The sequence below is a fragment of the Trichomycterus rosablanca genome, chromosome 12, assembly GCF_030014385.1.
Source record: "Trichomycterus rosablanca isolate fTriRos1 chromosome 12, fTriRos1.hap1, whole genome shotgun sequence".
In the NCBI taxonomy this organism is placed as follows: domain Eukaryota; kingdom Metazoa; phylum Chordata; class Actinopteri; order Siluriformes; family Trichomycteridae; genus Trichomycterus; species Trichomycterus rosablanca.
Window position 1 is genome coordinate 907,604 of NC_085999.1, and position 19,897 is coordinate 927,500.

At 45.8% G+C, this 19,897-nt stretch overlaps 1 protein-coding gene across 2 annotated transcripts in view; it reads right to left on the reverse strand.

Moving 5' to 3' along the window:
- Positions 1 to 341: 341 nt before the first annotated feature.
- The window catches only part of si:ch211-45c16.2 (mitogen-activated protein kinase kinase kinase 13), a 58,164-nt gene continuing 38,608 nt past the window's right edge, over positions 342 to 19,897 (reverse strand). Inside the window, exons 3-15 of one of the 2 annotated variants that reach the window (XM_063005499.1) lie at positions 18,985 to 19,650; positions 17,459 to 17,642; positions 16,783 to 16,974; positions 15,348 to 15,506; positions 15,073 to 15,231; positions 14,877 to 14,985; positions 13,580 to 13,689; positions 13,371 to 13,487; positions 11,120 to 11,263; positions 10,435 to 11,038; positions 10,207 to 10,277; positions 7,605 to 7,896; positions 342 to 6,277 (exon numbers count right to left, since the gene is read on the reverse strand). In XM_063005499.1, coding sequence (XP_062861569.1) covers positions 6,176 to 6,277; positions 7,605 to 7,896; positions 10,207 to 10,277; positions 10,435 to 11,038; positions 11,120 to 11,263; positions 13,371 to 13,487; positions 13,580 to 13,689; positions 14,877 to 14,985; positions 15,073 to 15,231; positions 15,348 to 15,506; positions 16,783 to 16,974; positions 17,459 to 17,642; positions 18,985 to 19,555 — 2,814 coding nt within the window. In that variant the 5' untranslated portion in view covers positions 19,556 to 19,650 and the 3' untranslated portion in view covers positions 342 to 6,175. Of the gene's footprint in view, positions 6,278 to 7,604; positions 7,897 to 10,206; positions 10,278 to 10,434; positions 11,039 to 11,119; positions 11,267 to 13,370; positions 13,488 to 13,579; positions 13,690 to 14,876; positions 14,986 to 15,072; positions 15,232 to 15,347; positions 15,507 to 16,782; positions 16,975 to 17,458; positions 17,643 to 18,984; positions 19,651 to 19,897 lie in introns of both variants that reach the window. The other variant, XM_063005498.1, reaches the window with a different exon arrangement.

The window sequence follows — 19,897 nt, forward strand, 5'->3', positions numbered from 1 at the left end:
CCAAATCTTAAGCTTAATCTTAGGTTTACTATAAAATACTAAATATATTAGATGAGAGCATTTTATGTGAAATAATGTACAAACTATAAATCCTATATATAATCTATATATTCTGGTTCCAGTCAAAACAGCCAAGCTCAGATTGCAGAAAACTCATACAGGACAAAGATTATGTGGTCTATATTTTACCAGCAGAGCAATAAATCTTGTGTATTTGTGTGTGTTTACTCTGGTGAAATCTAGGGTCACAGTAACCGACTTTGTACATTGTAATATAAATTAAAAACGCTTTTAGATAAAGTGGAATTCTTAAACTCTGAAAAAAGAACAAGACACTGAAGTGAGGTACAGTACATCAGCTTTTATTCCATGCAGTTTGTTTGTTTGCTTTGATTTCATTCCTTCCTGCATCCGTTGCACTGTACACAGGCTAATACAGGAAATCGTCAGGATTGGTTGATCATAGAGCCATTCAAGATCAGGACAGGGGAAGTGGACATGAGTAAGAAACATACTGGAGGAGAAGAAAAATAGCTCAGAGTTTTAACACATTCTGCACAAAAATAGTTCATAAGAAAATAACCGTTTATGCATCCGTTCAGGTACATGAACAATAATTATAAATGTGCAGGTGAATGAGAAACTCGTCGTGAATAACGGCAAACAGTAGACGTCCAGAAATACAGAACAAATGTTTGTGAAATAAAAAATCTGATGGTTCATTTTCACTTGTTTCTGGTTTGAATATAAAAATGATTAGTACTTGTCAGAATCGGCTTTGCACCAAGGAACAGAGACAGTGTTACAACAAATAACACTGAGAAACGTTTCTCTGTCTATATTCATAGATTTATCAAGCGTCCTTTCATAATAAGACGGTGGTATACTTCAAATGATGATAGAACCAAACATGCCTAACTTTGTAATGTCTTCGTAAATGTCTGCTAAGGACCCAACACCCAGCCACAGTCTTAGTACAGGTCTTCAAAAAGCTGTGGGCCTCATAATCACATAAATGCCAAATTAAATAAAGACAAATGTGTTAAATATGTAAAGGATTCAATATTTTGCACCCTGAGCAAACAGCTTCAATCTGAGTATTTACTATCTGAGCTTTTCTTCCTATTGTATGTGTGTATTAATGAACAGATAAAGAATAAGTGAATGGACTAGGGAGGGACAAGAACGTTGCAAAGGGCAGTTGTAGCCTAGTGGTTAAGGTACTGAACTAGGTCGCTGGTTCAAACCCAACCACTGCCAGGTTGCCACTGTTGGGCCCTTAAGCAAGGCCCCTCAATTGCTTAGACTGTATACTGTCACAGTAGTGTAAGTTGGGTGGCACGGTGGGTAGCACTGTCACCTCACAGCAAGAAGGCCCTGGTTTCGATCCACAGGTGGGGCGGTCCGGGTCCTGTCTGTGTGGAGTTTGCATGTTCTCCCCGTGTCGGCGTGGGTTTCCTCCGGGAGCTCCGGTTTCCTCCCACAGTCCAAAAACATGCAGTCAGGTTAGTTGGATGCCCTATAGGTGAATGTGTGTGTGTGTATATAAGTGTCTGCCCTGCAATGGACTGATGCCCCGTCCAGGGTGTTACTGTGTGCCTTGCACCCATTGAAACAAGGGGTAGATTTACAGCCTATCTAGATCTCATATTGTCTTTAAAGAAAATCGTTTGCAAACTGTTCTACATTGTCTGTTATTCACTTGTGATGTTTCATGAAATCCACGTCCTAAATTCACTTAAAATTCACTCTCGGAACAAAAGCCACCGCAGTGAGGAGTTCAAACATCCACCACCTGATGTGATGTGAGATGTTTTAAATAATAACCTCCTGCCAAAACGTTCATTCATTTAAAGTATACCATCAGATTTTAGGATTTTGGCTGATTGTGGATCTAGTTTGTTTTTTGAAGGAATAGCAAAGTTCCTAATTAATACCAAATAATGTCGAGCATAACGTACAGTAGAAATATTATGGCAACAGCGCCTCCTGGTGTTAAAACGAAGGACGTTGAGAATAAAGTTCTACTTTTGTGTCGATTTTACACGTAAAATTCTCAGTATTAGAACGGATTTGCAGAAAAAACGCGTTTATTCAGAGGACAAAAGTAAAATCTATTTCATTTGAAGCAGATTTTAAAGGTTCAGACCGTCTAAGATAAGATGCTCCTCTCGTCAGTGAGCTGAAAAGGCTACGACGGCCATCTTAGCACAACAACTGTCCATAATATTTCGACTCTATTCTCAAAATAACTTCGACTGTACTCGCAAAATCGAAACTTCTACAGTACAAATTTACCAGTGGCCTTAATACACCATCGTAGAAATTTACTACAGTAATTGATAATATTACTAAAGCTGCATGTGCTAATTACGTACAGAACTGACAGGGTCACTCAGCCGAGAGACATCAGACGACGTTTCAGTGTTTGAACTGACAGAAATGACTAAAAAATTAATGATAAAGATCTTCTAGATAAATCTGAAGTGTTACCGATTCTTTAAAGTATTAATACTTAAAAGTTGAATTTTAGAAACCAGCCGAGAGCTCTGAAAGGAAAAAGTATGCAGACGGTTCGAGTCTCTCAAAAGGAAACGACAGCCAGATTCAAACCGAAGGGACCGAAGCAGTCGGACAGAACTTTGTTCATTTCTGTTCCTTTATGATAAGACTGAATACTCTGCTTTAGGAAATACTTCACAAGATAATAACATGAGGACAAAAATATCAGGAAAACTGAGAAATCGTCTTTCTAAACTTGCTTGTAGTCCACAATAAATTAATCAAACAATCGTGTAGTCCAGCTACAAAGGAAAGAAGAAGAGTTAAATTAAAATAAATTAACACAACAATAATGGAATCCTACTGTACAGGAACGGTTATGGTGGTGAAGATGGAAAACGTGGTACATACTCTCAACACCTCATCTGAATTTTGACTATTCAGATTAACCTTCATGTTCTGTTGACATTTCTTTGGGGCCCCAGAGACCCCAGTGGTGACTCAAATGAACCCTCAACACCAAACGGAAACTAAAACCATATAAAATTCTATTGCTGTTCATCATGTCGTCATCATTCTAACTCTGGAGTCTCTGAGAGCCCAAACTGAAGTGTAAAAATCAAAGGTGTGTTTGGAACACAGCATCAATATAAAGCAGTGTTTATTCAGATTAACCTTCATGTTCTGTTGACATTGACTTCACTGCCATATTTTTGGGGGTCCCAGAGACCCCAGTGGTGTGCAAGAGACTCAACTGGACCCTCAACACCAACTGAAACCATATAAAATTCTATTGCTGTTCATCATGTATTCTAGCTCTGGAGTCTCTGAGAGCTTAAAGAGAAGTGGATAAATAAGGGGGTGTTTGGAACACATCATCAATAAAAAATAGTGTTTATTCATATTAACCCTCGTGTTCTGTTGACATTGACTTTACTACCTTGTTCTTTGGGGTCCCAGAGACCCCAGCGCTGTGTAAAAGACTCAAATGAACCCTCAACACCAAACGGAAACTAAAACCATATAAAATTCTATTGCTGTTCATCATGTCGTCATCATTCTAACTCTGGAGTGTCTGAGAGCCCAAACTTAAGTGGATAAATCAGGGGGTGTTTGGAACACAACATCAATATAAAATAGTGTTTATTTGCTGTTTCGTTAAGTGTCAAGAGGATTGAAAAAGGCTGAGGATATTCTGTGAGGTCAGGGACCCCAAACAGAACATGAGGGTTTAAGCTTGTTCCTCCTGTTCATGGTTCCAAACAGTTTTTGAGTGAGGTGTTGATTTCTGCTTTGTTCTATTTGCTGCAAATATATCCGGGCAGCATCCTGCTCCAAACACCAGCCCTTTAACGTCAAGACCATCGTTAAAAATTGTCTGATTTTACTCATCAGTGTGATATTACTTCATCTTTTGGCCAAACGGCCACCCTGTCTACGCTATTACATACACACACACACACAGAAAACACACAAGATTAAAATCATACAGTAGTATCAATGATAAAAGATGCAGCATTCCTCATAAAACTATTTGGATCTGTCAGGGAAGCAACATAATTACACAACTACTACATCTAATACATGTATTAAATATTTTAGGTTCTTTATCAGCTACCCAACATACAGAACTGTTGCCCCCTAGTGGAAAGAGCAGCACTGTACAACAAACTAAACCTGAGCATCAACAAAAGTGTTTATTTTGTATTTTAAAACCTTTTACAGTTTTTAATCACTACTTTGTTTCTCTATAGCTTGCCGGTGCATTTGTCCAGCCAGCTAGAGGGTTTCTCCTGAGTGAGATTCTCCTGAGCCTTCACATTCACCAGTCACTGCACGCACACAGGAAACATCGCAAAGCGTTCCCATACAGAACTAATAAATAATTATATAATAGCCAATCATGTTCGTGTAGATGCCCGACCAGCCGACAGCACAGCTGAGATATCGAACCACGATCTCAGCAGTATTGGATTAGTGTAACAGCACTTGGATCATTAATAAGTTCAATATAAATATGTCAGAATAAACACATGCACGAGTAAAGAATCGAGTTGTATTATTAGCAGGCGGATCTTATTTTGTCTCCCAGATTTAGAGAATAGCTTACCCACAATGCTTCACTGTACCTAAAATATTAGAACGGGCAATACACGCTAGCCCACCACTGCTCTGACGTTCGAATCTCGGCTCTTATCGACCAGCCAGGTGCCTACACAGACATTATTGGTTGTGTGTTGGAGGGAGGGAGGGGTGTAGGGATTCCTCATTGCTGCTGCAATTGCGGCCTCTGCTGGCCGGTCGAGGCGCTGCACAGCGAGGGTGAATAATAGAGAGCAGTGCGTGACTCTCTGTATGCAATCAGGGCTATACAAACTTAGTGCACTCCCATCAGTATCACTCCCATTTTAAGTTAACTTATTAGTAAGTACTATGTGGTTTGGGACGCAGCACCTCATCTTATATTGGGAAAGCAGCAGTTTATTATCGTTTTTGGCCTTTCTGATTTAACCCTGAATGCACACAAGCCCTCCTGTTAAATGGAAAGTCACTTGTGGATTGTGAACTTCCAGAGGATATGAACGGTCACTGGTTTTGATGGTCCCCAGTGTAAGCGTTTTCGTTGCACGCTACACCTTTGATTTCATTTAATCGCACACACTAGCACACAAAAAAGTCCTGAGGGATTCGAAGGGCTGCTGCATCTTTACATTGACTAAAATACTCTACATGGCCAAAAGTATTCGGACACCTTACCGTGAGCTTGTTGGACAACATATTTCAAAAATAATGTGATATTTTCAGCTAGAACAACTTAAAGGCTTCTGACTAGACTTAAGTATGTCTGTGTATGGGAATTCATGCCCATTCACTCAATAGATGCTGATGTTGAGTGTCCCAATTCTTTCGTCCATGTAGTGTATAAACAATAATGGATGATAAAAACGAGATGATAAATAGAAAACAAAAGGAATGCATTATTGTCAAAAGTCTGACGATCCTTCTCTGAGCTTCAGTCCTGAGGCAGAAAAGCTGGACCGCTTCGTTCCAGCTTCAACACTGACGTCAAACCCCACCGACCGCCAAAAACTCCAACATGAGCCCACGTTCCTGTTTGTTTCTTTGTGTTGAGATGAGCGAGTCGGGGGTTTTAAAGAGCGAGGACCGACGGGTGCTGTTCATGCTGGTGCTCAAACTGAAGTGACCCTGATTTGCCGGTGGGCGCAGGGCATCGGGTACACAGTAGCTAGATACCCACTCAGCTACCTACCCTTAGCTACCCACGTCTGATTCGGGTAATCCACCGGTCCCATCAAGGCACGACCTTCACTATCCTGATACGATGCTTCGCCTTGCGAACCCGAGGGCGCACACTCGAGAGTCCTCACACGTCCAGTTTCACACATAACTTACACATAAGTTCCTCGTTCCCAGACAGAAGCATCGAGTTCCTGACTTTTGTTCCGTTTGCGATTCGAATGCAGAAAAATAAATTATGAACGTTACGCTAGCTACATCGTCAGTTCAGAGGTGCCTGAGCTTACTCGAACGGGAGAGGGGGCGATACACGGGGGGGGGGTGTTGGGGCGAGGGGTCGGAGCCAATAAGAGGGCACGGACGTTTACAGCAGGCCCCGTTTATTGCGTGGTTTTCTTCGTGCCGCGCGCCCGGCTCACCAGGAAGAGGGCGCGGCCGGCTGCTTGTTCCTGATGGTGGTGTCCGAGCACTCCGCCTCCGAGGAGTCGCAGTCCGAATCCCTGAAGTGCAGCGGGTTCTGAACGACAAGACAAAAGGAAAGAGAATGATTACAAATACTTTCATGGCTTGAAAATTTAATGCATCCTATTTACTATTAACTTTAAAGGCGTGTAATATTTTCCCAATTTAGTCGTATCCAATTCCCCGACTGTATGTCCCCTCGACTGCTGCAGACTCCTGATCGAGGAGAGTGGAAGAATATATAGCTGACAGAGTGGAAATGGATGTGTAGATGATTGTCAGTTAAGAGTAAAACCGCTCCAGGTGAGAGTGTTTCTATTTATCTCGGTTGCTTCCTCACAGATTTGCCAGCTCCTCTCTTGGCAACCTGCTTTTTTCTTGACACCTTGATCCTAGGCTCGGCCCAGGTCCGTTTTTCTGCTGGTGTATGAGTCCAGCACACTTTTATCTCGTCTCTTTTATCTCGTCTCTTTACTCTTTACTGATACAGACTCACTCAGTGGTGGAAACAGTACAGTACAGGCTCGTGTTCTTTTTAAGAAACCTGTAAAGAACTTTTTGTAGTTCTTTTTCTAATGTAAGGAGGTTCTGCTGAACATTATTTAAAATAAAAGTTGTTTGTGAGCTATTCTTATAAAGGATGTAGATAATTCAGATTGCTATTTTGTTTTAATTATTGTGATATTGTTATTGTTATAAAGTTTGAGTCCCTTGAAAGGATAATTATAGGTGGTGGTGTTACTATTTTCTTTTAAATTACAACACAAAAAAAAGAAATTTGAGTCTAATTTCAATTGCATTATACAAGAACAAAAAAAATCTAAATAGTAATCGACAATCGGTTATAATTTTAAAATAATCGAGATTTTTTTTTTTTGCAAAATTGCCCAGCCCTATTAGGGAGTGGGCCATACATCTGTGCCAGTTGTTGGGGTAGGGTGGCACTTGTTTATTGCTGTCCCCGACTTGTTTTGGGTCCTACTGGCTCATTTTTTTTAAGAACTGGGTCATCACGGGTGCTCTAAGCAGTGCTCACCATATTATGATCACCATCCCTTTACATATTATTACACTATCCCTGTTCTGTCCACTTTCTCCACTGCGGGGGGTGGATGTTTTTCTGCCTCGTTTCTGTTATTTTGGCCACTGCTTTTATTTCCTAGTTGCACTTTTTGTTCTACATTGTGATCTACTTTGGTTACACATCCTCGCAGGTATGGGGGCTTCACCTGGCACCTCACTGGCGAGCTGCAACCCGCCGTTACAACATAATAAGATTGTGGGACAATTAATTTCGATTTAAAGGTTCTCCTATACAATATCAGTGAGATGTATTAGGATGCCGATGGTAAGCATGTGTGTGTGTGATGTGAACCCCAAACCTCGTAGCTGTGCTCGTCGGCGCACAGTTTGCCCAGCGAGATCTGGGTCTTGACGCGGCGCACGGCGCACTCCTTATCCGAGAGCCCGTCCGACTGCATGGAGATGTCGATGGGGATCTCGGGGGTGCGTGACAGGAGCTCGTCCAGGTGTTCCTCCTGACTGGCGCTCAGGGCCTCCAGGGGCCCGCTGTGGGAGTGCTCGCTGGTGTTCCCCTCCTCGCCGTCGGACACGGACAGATTCTCCGAGCTGAAGGTGGAGTAGGACTGGAAGCTGCTCATGCAGCGGTGAGGCCTGCAGGAGACGCAGCACATCAGCTGGATTAGCAAAGTGATATCAAGCGATTAAACATTAGGGGCCTTGCTCAAGGGCCCAACAATTGCAACAACAGTTTAGGTGTTCCAGCATGAGTGAGCTCTACGAAAAAACTCCAGTGTCCAGTGAACCGGAACATTAGCACCCAGCCATACACACGCTCTTTAGTACTACTAAATGGGCACAAATTCCCACACGCAGACACACTTCAAGGTCTTGTTTGAAGCTCACACAGAGGTCATTCAGTTTTAATACTGTACCCATTGTTTTGAAATGGGACAAGCCCATGGTCAGCTGTCCAAATACTTTTGGTCATATAGGGTCTGTCTGAAAACCTAGTGACCCGCCCTGCTCCCTACCTGATCAGCTCCTGAGTACAGAGGATTCTAATAAGACCTGGAACTCAACTCGTAAGGCAGATTTATTTACATTTGAAAAGAACTCTGTTGGTTGCTTCACATTATATTCGTCCACTACGTTTGTAGTTTTTGTAAGAAAAGTCGTGCCGCACTGAACGCTGGGATTGATCTTCAGCGCTGAGGAGACGTCGGACGCTCCCTCGTCATTCAGTCGGATCATCACTCAGAATTAAGGCGCCTCATTAGGAGCATTTTAAGGGATCTAAGGATTTAGACACGCCCTCTTCTCAGGAGTGTAGGATGATGGATAGATAGGGTTTCAGACAGAACTGTAGTAGCACATCACCGTATGAAGGTAAACCCACCCTGCTGTTAATATTTCACCATGATCAATAATTGATTTACTGAACGTGAGCCGATATTAAATTTTCATATCACGATAATCGTTTGGCGTTGTATGACGCGTACGGCGTAAAGATGAACGGCGTCCTGATAAACATTCACTCACACGCTCACGTTGCTGCTGAACAGAATTCTGGGATTGGCTCTTGTACGAAACAGGCCTGATGTACTCCTTCATAATTTGTGTGAAATTCGAATCTGGGGTTCGAATCTCGGCAGGCGTGGTCGGGTGACGCTGGATTGGCACATGCGTATGTCAGAGGAACCGGGCCAACCTCAGAATCTTGTGGGTGTGCAACCGGACGCCCTCCTGTCTTTTATTTATACGGGTGTTTCAGACATGCTCGTTAGAACCCCAGATCCTGGTGGTACAGGCTAGTATACCGTACCACTGTATATAACAACAATACTACTACAATGTCAACTTAATGACTTTAGAACTTAATATCTTGTACCACCTGGTAAGGGTCACGATGGGTCCAGTTTCTGTGGAATCAGTAACACACCCTGGACAGGATGCCAATCCATGCCGGTACTGAATTACTTTTACATCTGCAGCATTTAGCACAATGTTTTTATCCAAAGTGACGTACACACTCACTTTCTTAACCGCTTATCCAGTCAGGGGGGATGCTGGAGCCTATTGGAGCCAGCTTTTCAATGGGCGCAAGGCACACAGTAACACCTGGACAGGGCGCCAGTCCATCGCAGGGCACACACACACATTCACCTATAGGGCAATTTCGTGTCTCCAATTAACCTGACTGCATGTTTTTGGACCGTGGGAGGAAACTCACACAGACATGGGGAGAACATTTTCATGTTGGGTGTAATAACAAGTGCAATAACCTAATATATTTTGCATATTTTTAATGTATATATTATTTTTTAGATATTTTTTAGAGTAAATAACTACACACTATGTGTGCAATATTTTTTACTTAGTTGTATTTCTTTCTGTTTTTCCTGTCTTCATACTGCTGTAACAAGTTAATTTCCCTAAGGGGATCAATAAAGTCTTATCTTATCTTAACATGCAAACTCCACACAGAGGGGACCCGGATCGCCCCGCCTGGGGACTGAACCCAGGACCTTCTTGCTGTGAAGCGACAGTACTACCCACCGAGCCACCGTGCCACCCAAGCGATGTACAATTGCAAGCAATTGAGGGTCAGTGGCAACTTGGCAGTGGTGGGCAGCTGTAGCCTAGCGGTGAAGGTACTGAGCAGCCAGGTTGCCACTGTTGGGCCCTTGAGCAAGGCCCTTAACCCCGAGTTGGTAAGACTGCTGGTGTTACAGTGCTGTAAGTCGCTTTGGATAAAAGTGACCGCTAATTGGTGAAAATGTCAAAATAGGGGCCTGAACCGGCAACCTTCTGAGTTCTAGTCCAGCATCTTAACTACTGAGCTTCAACTTATCAGCTATCACTGCACGCCTATTATTTATTATCATATACATTATTCAATGTATATAAATAATCTTTGATCAGAAATCGTAAATTATTAATAAACGCAGATCGATCGCATACCTCTGTCTCCGTGGAAACTCCACTTCGCTGTCGACTTCACCCTCCTCTTCCTCAGACGAGTCTTCCTTCGCCTGATGAAGAACCACAGACTGTTACATCTACACACACATCTACACACACACATCTACACACACATCTACAAACACACACACACACTCATCTACTCGCACATTTCACCACACCTGAAGCCACCCCCGCAGGGACCGGCCCGAGCTGGTGCAGACTCACCTTGCTGGGCGTTCTGAGACTCCTCAGCAGTTTGTTCTGCGGCGATCCGCCCTGCTCGCGCTTCCCCTCTTTCTTCCTGTCCGAGTCACCGCGCGTGCCGATCAGCGAACGGTCCGGCGTGGCGCCCTGGCACCGCGAGCACCCGGGCAGCGACTGAGCCTGGCAGAAGGTGCAGGGCGCGTCTGACCTGCCGCCGGCGTGCTGGCGGGCGTCGGCCTCCAGCGTGGTGTTGATGAGGTCGGGGCTGGGGCTCTGCAGGTGCTCCGTGTGAGGGCTGCGCAGCGCCGCCGCCGGCCCGAAGTAGCGCAGCTCGTTGGCGCACGTGGCGGTGGCGCTCTCCCGTCCCCGCTGGGGCAGGAGCGGGCTGTTGGGGGCGGACTGGTGGTTGTGATGATGGGGCTGTAACGGCTGCTGCTCCTCGGCCGTGCTCGTGCCGTGCCTGAGGACCCCCGGGAACTCGCCGTGGCTGCCCTTGCTGTTCGTGCGGCGGTGGCGCGGTTTGCCACGGTAGCGCGCTTTCCCAGGCGGCGTGGAAACCCTGGGGCTGCCCGACGCCGAGAAGGACTCCACACTGGATATTCCATCGGAGCGAAGCAGATCGGGCCTACAGAGAGCAAATGCATTTGTTAGTTGTCGTGCATGAAACCGAGCTCACGCTACAGAACCGTGATAACAGCGCCGTTACCTTTTAGGAGTCTGAGTTCCGGGTTTGTGGTTCACGCTGCTTTTCTTCCGGATGAGCTTCTCCACGGCGTTGGGCCGGACGATGGGACGAACCAGGTGCCGTTTGTACGTGCCGGGATATTTCTTATCCACAGCCTGCTCTCGTCTGCTTAACACAACAGCACAACCAATTAGGATCGTTAATTAACACGCCTATTGCATCGAAGAAAAATTGCAGGCACGTGTTCGGGATCCGGGAGAGTCAGGATCAAATCTGAGGTTTAAGTTTAAGGTACTTATTAAGGTACTTATTCAACTTTTACTTCAGCTTTCAGTGGAGCTGGTCAAGAACGTGACATTGACACACATGCACAACACAAACAATCATATTTTGGCCACATCTGTATTATGACTTGACATGCAGAATCAAAGTCTTTAGGCCAGTAATTTTTATAATTTTTTTTTTTTTTTTTGCTTCAGGACCACTGTATCCTGATCAGGTTCATGTTTTTCCTGGGATCACTGGGCGCACTGCAGGCCTCGATCCTACGATATTGCCAATTACATCTTTACGTAGACACCCGACCAGCTGATAGCACAGCTTTGGATTTGAACCCTGGATCACAGCAGTTGTGTATAAGTGTGATGTTGTAGCTTCTGTATTTATTCCTTTAGAATATTTGTTACACAGTCCGAGCATCGTTATTTAGATAGCTAGTTTACCCATGGTGCATTGAGACATGTATTATTAGTTATTATCATTATTAGTTGTTTGAAAGGAGAAATGACGGTATTGGACTGGTATCGGCACATACTCAATTTGCAGTATCGGCATCGGACATAAAAAAGTAGGGATGTCCCGATTACGTTTTTTTGTTCCCGATTCCGATCCAGATTATTAATTTTGATCCCGATCCGATACCGAGTCTCAAACCGATACTTGTATTTTCTAGATATTGTCTAGATAAGAACTGGATAATACTGTTCACACGGTGCACACTTCAGTACATTACAGTTATTCACATTAATCCAGTGTACATGTTTAACACCTGAATAGCTCTGCAGTGCTGAAGGGAAAAATGCTGCATCCAAACTATTGGCTTAATGTTTTTGTATTTTTACAAAATCAATCAAAATGAGTGAGATAATTACAGTTTTACTTTAAACTTTACATTCGAAGAAAAAAAATCTGTTTAATGCAGTGATGCACTAAAAATGAACAGAAATCTGTGTAGCAGCTTAACTTGAATATAAGAAAAAAAGTTACTTAACAGCATTACAGTAAAACCTGAATACCAAAATAAAATGGAAAGGCTCTTTTGTTATGAAGGAAAGCCAGTTTTTAAAGTGCTTGTATTGTGACGATGGTTTTACGGACGTTTCTACGCGAAGTGAGTGTGTTTTGACCCTTTGGGGCTTCCATAGTGCATGAAATAGCGTGCTTGACTCTAGATGTCCGCTATTCTGTACCGTAACAGAAGAAGTTAATAAAGTGTTCTGCTCCCGACAATATGTGAATATAGCGTGTATTTATTTCTTTATGAAACGAGTGCATCACCACGTTGTTTTGTAAACCGGAGTGATCCTCGACTCTCACACCGTATAAACAGTACAATTCTACAATAATGAACGCAGCTCTGCTCCCACCGCCTCGTGAAACGCTCGCAGTGCAGACATTACACGTCGCTGTTGGACTCGTTTCACTTTCCAATTCAAACTATTTCCACACAGCCGACATGCTGACGTAAAACAAAAGATCGGATTATGATCGGCATTAGTAAAGCCCATTCCGATCAGTTAAAAAATGCCTTGATCGGCCCCGATCCCGATCTTTGAGATCGGATCGGCACATCCCTATAAAAAAGTGGTATCAAACCTGCCCTAGTAACGACCACCGTTGATGATGCATGCCTGGCTCCCAAAAACCGGTGGAAACACAGCCGGTTCTCAAAAAGCACCAAGGTTCGAAGAAACCCGAAAGGAACTGGTTCAAGAACCAGAGTTCTTCTGGTGGAAAAGTGGTAAGTTTGGAGCAACTGATTCTACATCTTGTTGTAAACTACCTGATCTGTGTGTATTCCATGGTGTATTTTTGGTTTTCCCTAATATTGGGGTGCATCTCATACAGTTTGTTGTTTGTTTGAGTGTCATTCACTATGGGTCTGGTGTCCTGCAAAAACGTAGTGTAGATTTTATTTATAACCAAAGTTTCCTGTACAGAAACGGTGGAGCGTGGTGAAAGCGTGATGAACCGGCTCCTGATCTGCTCTTACTTCATGAGCTCTTTCTCTCGTACTTCCAGCTGCAGCATGATGGCGCTCAGCTCCATGTACAGGTTATTGGCTCGCTCCAGTTTGCGTTCGTAATGCTCCCGGATGTCCAGCGCGTGTCTGAGGGCGAGGAGGAGACAGTGAGACCGGAGTCGGACGCGCGTAACGTTATTAAGATATTTTTAGAGTAAACGGAGACGTCGGCGTCTGACCTGAGCTCGTCTCGTCTGCGGCGTATGAGCTCCTCGTCCAGCCGGTGAATACAGGTTCCTTCACTCTTTATCTTCTCAAAGTGCTTCTTCACCTCCTCCCTCCACTCGCCCTAATGCGTGCACACACACACACACACACACACACACACACTTATGAACCTAACCCAACTATGAATTAAATCATGACCTTAAAGCAAAACGAAGACTGTCCATCATGCGCTATTGTTTTATTCAATCTAAACAAGCTAAAGGATTTATAAGTCGACCTGCATGTTACAAATATACAACACATTCCAAAAGTATTCACACCCCTTCATTGTGTTGCACATCTGATTATGAATGAGTATAACTGCTTTGTTTACCCGTCAGTTTACATTCAAGCTCGTGAATCTCAGTTCTGATAACGGCAGGCTGGGCGCCTATACTGCTGATGACACCTGCAGGTACAGGTGAAAAAAGCGGTCTGTCTGTCTTTGTCTGTCTCTGTTTGTCCGTACCTGTGTGTCGGTTTGCCTGTGTGTCTGTCTCTGTCTGTCTGGTTGGTGTGTGTCTGTCTGTGTGCCTCTGTGTCAAGTGTCTGTCTGCGTGTCTGTCAGTGCCTGTGTGTCTTTCTCTGTATCTGTGTCTATGTGTCGATTTTGTCTGTGCTCTGTCTGTCTGTCTGTGTCAGTGTTTGTCTCTGTATCTGTTCAGGGCCTGTCTGTGCCTGTGTGTCTGTCTGTCTGTGTGCCTGTCTCTGTCTGGTTGGTGTCTGTCTGTTGGTGCCTGTGTGTCTGCCTCTGTCTGTCTGTCTGTCTGTCTGTCAGTGCCTGTCTCTGTTTTACTGTGACTGTCTGGTTGGTGTGTGTCTGTCTGTCTGTGTCTGTAAACATGTGTCTCTGTCTGTTGGTGCCTGTGTCTATCCCTGTGTGTGTGTCTGTGTGTCTGTCTCTGTCTGCCTGTGTGTGTGTCTTTTTCTGTCAGTGTCTGTCTTTCAGTGCCTGTGTGTCTGCCTGCGTGTGTCTGTCTCTGTGTCTGCCTCTATCTGTCTGTGTGTCTGTCTTTCTGTCTGTCACTCTATCTGTTTCAGTGCCTGTCTGTGCCTGTTTGTCTTCCTCTGTCTGTCAGTGCCTGTCTCTGTTTGTCTGTCTGTCTGGTTGGTGTGTCTTTGTCTCTGTGTGTCTGTCTTGGTTTGTGTGCCTGTCTGTCTGTGTTAGTGTCTGTGTCTGGTTGGCGTCTGTATGTCTAGCTGGTTTGCCTGTCTCTGTCTGTGTGTGTCTACTATATATACATGTATCTATATAAGTACTGTAGGTACCTGAGATTTGAAGTAGGTCTCCTGTGGTGTTCCCAGCACGTCTGCTGAGGCGATGTCCAGGTGAAGCAGGATCTGTCTGAACGATGGTCTGTTCCTGGGCTTCCCCTGCCTGAACACCACACACACACAGACCATCACAACCTGGTACTAGTGTTCATTTACCATCAGCAGATCAGTATAACAGGTATACAGTCACCATGTCTGCTTCATGAGGATCTTGAAGCCATCGGGGCAGGTCGAGGGAACAGGAAGGTGCAGGCTGTTACTCCCCACGCCCCAGATGATGGCAGAAGAGTCCACATCCTTGTACGGAATCTCACCAGTCAGTAGTTCCCATAACACCACTCCAAATGACCTACAGAGCAAACACAACACATTTACAGAGGAGTCGAGTTGAGTACACTAGAGTCCAGAGGTAAGCGGGTAGTTTGGACACCCCTGGTTTAACGTATGGTACACGGAGAGACTCACCATATATCCACTTTCTCAGATACAGGCTCGTTGCGGATCACCTCTGGCGCCATCCAGGCCACCGTCCCGGCGAACGACATCTTGGTGCTCTTATCGCTGAGCTCTTTAGACGTTCCGAAGTCTGAGATCTTCACAAAGTCGTTGTGAGTGACCAACACGCTGTTTAAGAAAGAGAGAAAGAAATAAAACGCTCCGTGTCTGTTTTGAGTGGATTTCATAACAAATGTAATACTATGCAGCACCTACAGTAGGTACCTTGTAACTCCACATCCCCTAAACTCAAAATCTTTAAGAATTTTTGTTCTCTTAAACTGGACGTTTGTGTGACCGCCGCTTTGTTCAGCGCTCAGCTCGAGCGGTAAAACCTCATCATGCATCAGTGTGGAATAAGCGTCAGATCCAGGGTTACAGCTCCACGTGTATCTGTGTTTATCTGGATTCTCCTCCCTGTTTCACTTTTAAACTTGTGTTACAGCTCCAGCTTCTGAGAAACGGTGAGAATCAGAATCAGCTTCTCCCAGAGTCTAAAACGCTTCTGGTTGAAAATAAAGCTTAACGTGGTTTAATGTAGTAAAAGAAGGAGACAGGAGCACTAAACTTCTCTTCATTATTACTGCTCATAAGTTCCTCCACTAATCACATTCCTCACTCGCTGTTTTACTACAATAAGTCACGCTGAGTTTTGTGCACCCGCCGTCACACTTCATAGGAAATAACGGCACAGCGAGAAAAGCAGAAGCGGTTTTGTAACTTCTCGTGTGAATGCGCCGGTGCTGAAGGGAATACGGTATTCCAACATCGAGCATCTCCAGCATTAAGAAGCGTCAGGAAACAATAAAGAAGTAAAACTAAAGTGCAGCTTTTATTGTATTGTTATTGATGTGTAACTGTTAGTAATTGTATTTCAGTGTGTTTATATTATATTTGTGTTATTTTCAGTGTTTAAGTGTCAAAAACAACCTCATTATTTTACATGAGACTAAAATATCTGCAGCTCCACGGGACCATGGACGCATTAACAGGTTCTCCAAACATCCTTATTATGAGTGGTGAGTTGCATGGTTGGTAGGTAGATGCGGAACAGACGGAGGTGGAGAACCGAGGTTCTACCGTATCATTAGTAGACATTTTTCTTCTCACAATCTGGTTGTTTTCTCATTTCTGATTGTGATGCGTGACTTGCAGCACCCCCTGCTCACCAAAAAAGAGCCGCTTCTTTTTACCATTTAGCGGTGGACTCTCTTGGAGAGCCGTATGGCGTACAGAGTCACGCTGTTCCCAACCCAGTCAACATTCCCACCCTCGGGCATGAAAAATTAAAGAGTGCTTGTATGTAGGGACACCTGGATGGTTGACAGTAGCGCTGCTATTCTCGTGCTCGAGGTGTAGCCTTATCGTACCACCTGAGCCGTATGAAGGTGCTTATGAAGCTTACTTGGGTGACTTGAGGTCTCTGTGGATGATCTTGTGAAGGTGCAGGTAGTTCATGCCACTCGCGATGCCCGACGCCCAGTCGACCAGGAGACAGGGGGTGACCTTCCGTCCGGCCCTGAGAACCTCGTACAGCTGTCCCTGAGCACAGTACTCCATGATGATGCAGTAGCACGGAGCTTGTGTACACACGCCCCTGCACAAACAAACAAACAAACAAACAAACAAACAAACAAACGGGTTACGAGCGGTTAGGGAAACATATCGGTTGTCCCGGGCGCTCGGGTGGCTCGTGAGACGATGATCGGCTTGTCCGAGGGTGGGAAGGCCGTAGGGATTCCTCATAACTGCTGCAGTTACGCCCTCTGCTGGCTGATCGATGGCGCTGCACTGAGACGGGGGATCATGGAGATCAGTGCGTGACTCTCCGTGCACGATACGGATCTCCGTATGAACCCTGGTGCAGGTCCGTACTGCACACGTGTCGTCTCCTTGGCCAGGAGTGGAGGTCTGCAGCAGTAGAGGGGAAATACCTTTGGGGAATTGGGTAGGACTAAATTGGAAGGATAGTACCGCTGGGGATTTGAACCCTGGATGAACCCGAACACCTTCTTAATGTTATTATTATTATTATTATTATTATAATTATGATTATTAACGTATAAAACTGTATTCCGTACTTGAAGCCGATGATGTTGGGGTGCTTCAGCTTGCGGAGGTGTTTGATGTCGGTCTCCTTCTGCTCTCTGACCTTCTTGATGGCCACCTCCTCGGAGTGGAACTTCCCGAGGAACACGGCGCCCTGAGCTCCACTCCCCAACCACTGCAGCTCCGAGATCTCCTCGAACGGAACCTCCCACATGTCTACGGACCAATCGACACACAGAGTTAGCACGGAACCGGCCAATCGAAAGCACACGGAATTAAATGCGGCGTGAAAGTTGGGGCGTCCAAGGGGAAGTTCACCGTGCCACACTGAAGTTCAATCAAGTCTGGGTGGTTGCCAAGTATTCTAAAAAGCAGCCTATAAATCGGAGAAACGGAGGAACCTGACTGAGGAACCTGCTGGAAGAACCTGATGGAGGAACCTGATGGAGGAACCTGACTGAGGAACCTGCTGGAAGAACCTGATGGAGGAACCTGATGGAGGAACCTGACAAAAAAACCTGGCTCAGGAACGTGGCTCAGAAACCTGACTAAGGAACCTGGCCGAGGAACCTGACAGAAGAACCTGACTGAGAAACCTGCCTGAGGAACCTGATGGAAGAAACTGACTAAGGAACCTGACTAAGGAACCTGACTGAGGAACCTGACTGAGGAACCTGACAGAAGAACCTGATGGAGGAACCTGACAGAAGAACCTGGCTCAGGAACGTGGCTCAGAAACCCGACTAAGGAACCTGGCCGAAGAACCTGGCCGAAGAACCTGACAGAAGAACCTGACTGAGGAACCTGCCTGAGGAACCTGATGGAAGAAACTGACTAGGGAACCTGACTAAGGAACTGACTGAGGAACCTGACTGAGGAACCTGGCTCAGAAACCTGACTAAGGAACCTGACTGAGGAACTTGACAGAAGAACCTGATAGAAGAACCTGATGGAGGAACCTGACAGAAGAACCTGATGGAGGAACCTGACAGAAGAACCTGACTAAGGAACTGACTGAGGAACCTGAGTGAAGAACCTGACTGAGGAACCTGACTAAGGAACCTGACTGAGGAACCTGAAGGAGGAACCTGACGGAGGAACTTGACTAAGGAACCAGATGGAAGAACCTGACTAAGGAACCTGACAGAAGAACCTGATAGAAGAACCTGATGGAGGAACCTGACAGAAGAACCTGACTGAGGAACCTGACTAAGGAACCTGACTGAGGAACCTGACAGAGGAACTTGACTAAGGAACCAGATGGAAGAACCTGACTGAGGAACTGACTGAGGAACCTGACTGAGGGACCTGATGGAGGAACTGACTGAGGAACCTGGCTCAGAAACCTGACTAAGGAACCTGACTGAGGAACCTGACAGAAGAACCTGACTAAGGAACTGACTGAGGAACCTGACTGAGGAACCTGATGGAGGAACCTGACTGAGGAACTGACTGAGGAACCTGACTGAGGAACCTAATGGAGGAACCTGATGGAAGAACATACACAGAAAGGAACGCAGCGTATAGAACGTGTAGATAAAACACTGACCACGCCCACCTTGTTGCTGAAGCTTGTACTCCGTGGAGTAGGTCTTCCCTATGATGTTCCACACGGGCTTCAGGCAGCCGAACAGTCCGTCCAGGAACCCTCCTCCGCCCGTACCGGCCCTGTGGAACTGCAGTCTGATGTCGTCGTGATGGTGACAGTCGGGGTCGTCCTGGTTACAGCCTCCGTCCTCCTCGGCCCCGTCGCCGTGGGGACAGCGCCCCCCGTGCTCGGCCTGCCGCTCCTCCTCGTGCTCCTGCAGCTGCAGCACGCTGTTCTCGAAGTGGCCCTGCTCCCGGGCGGAGTCCTCGCTGAGCACCGTGCACGCCGGGCTGGTGCCGCCCAGACCCGACTCGTCCTCCCGGCCCGGGAGCAGGGGCACGGGGAGGCTGGTGGGCGGAGCCAGGTCCGCCATGATCTGTGGGGGCGGTTGAAGAGGCGGGGCCTGGGGGGAGGGCGTGGTGCTGCCGTTGGCCTTCTTCAGCGCGTCGCCCACGACCGTGAGCTTCAGCTCCTCCTTCAGCTTTCCCACCAACAGGCTGGGGCAGGAGGTCCATGACAGCACCTCTGGGGAGCTACCCATGATGCTCTGGGTGTGCGCATGGACCGCTGCCCACCGAGAAACGGGGAACGTCAAGCAGGTTTAATGACGGAACGTTCGGCGTCGGATCAGAACACCTGAAAGAGAAATACAAACCAGTTACACATTCACCTCTATGTTTATTAATCGAGTCATATCCAATTCCCCACATATATCACCCCAGAGACGGAGGATCAAAGGAACTGATGGAGGAACCAGTAGGAGGAACCTGACAGAGGAACCTGACTGAGGAGCGATGGAAGAACCTGATGGAAAAACAGAAGAACTGATGGATGAGCCTGTAGGAGGAACCTGCTGGAAGAACCTGACTGAGGAACCTAAGGA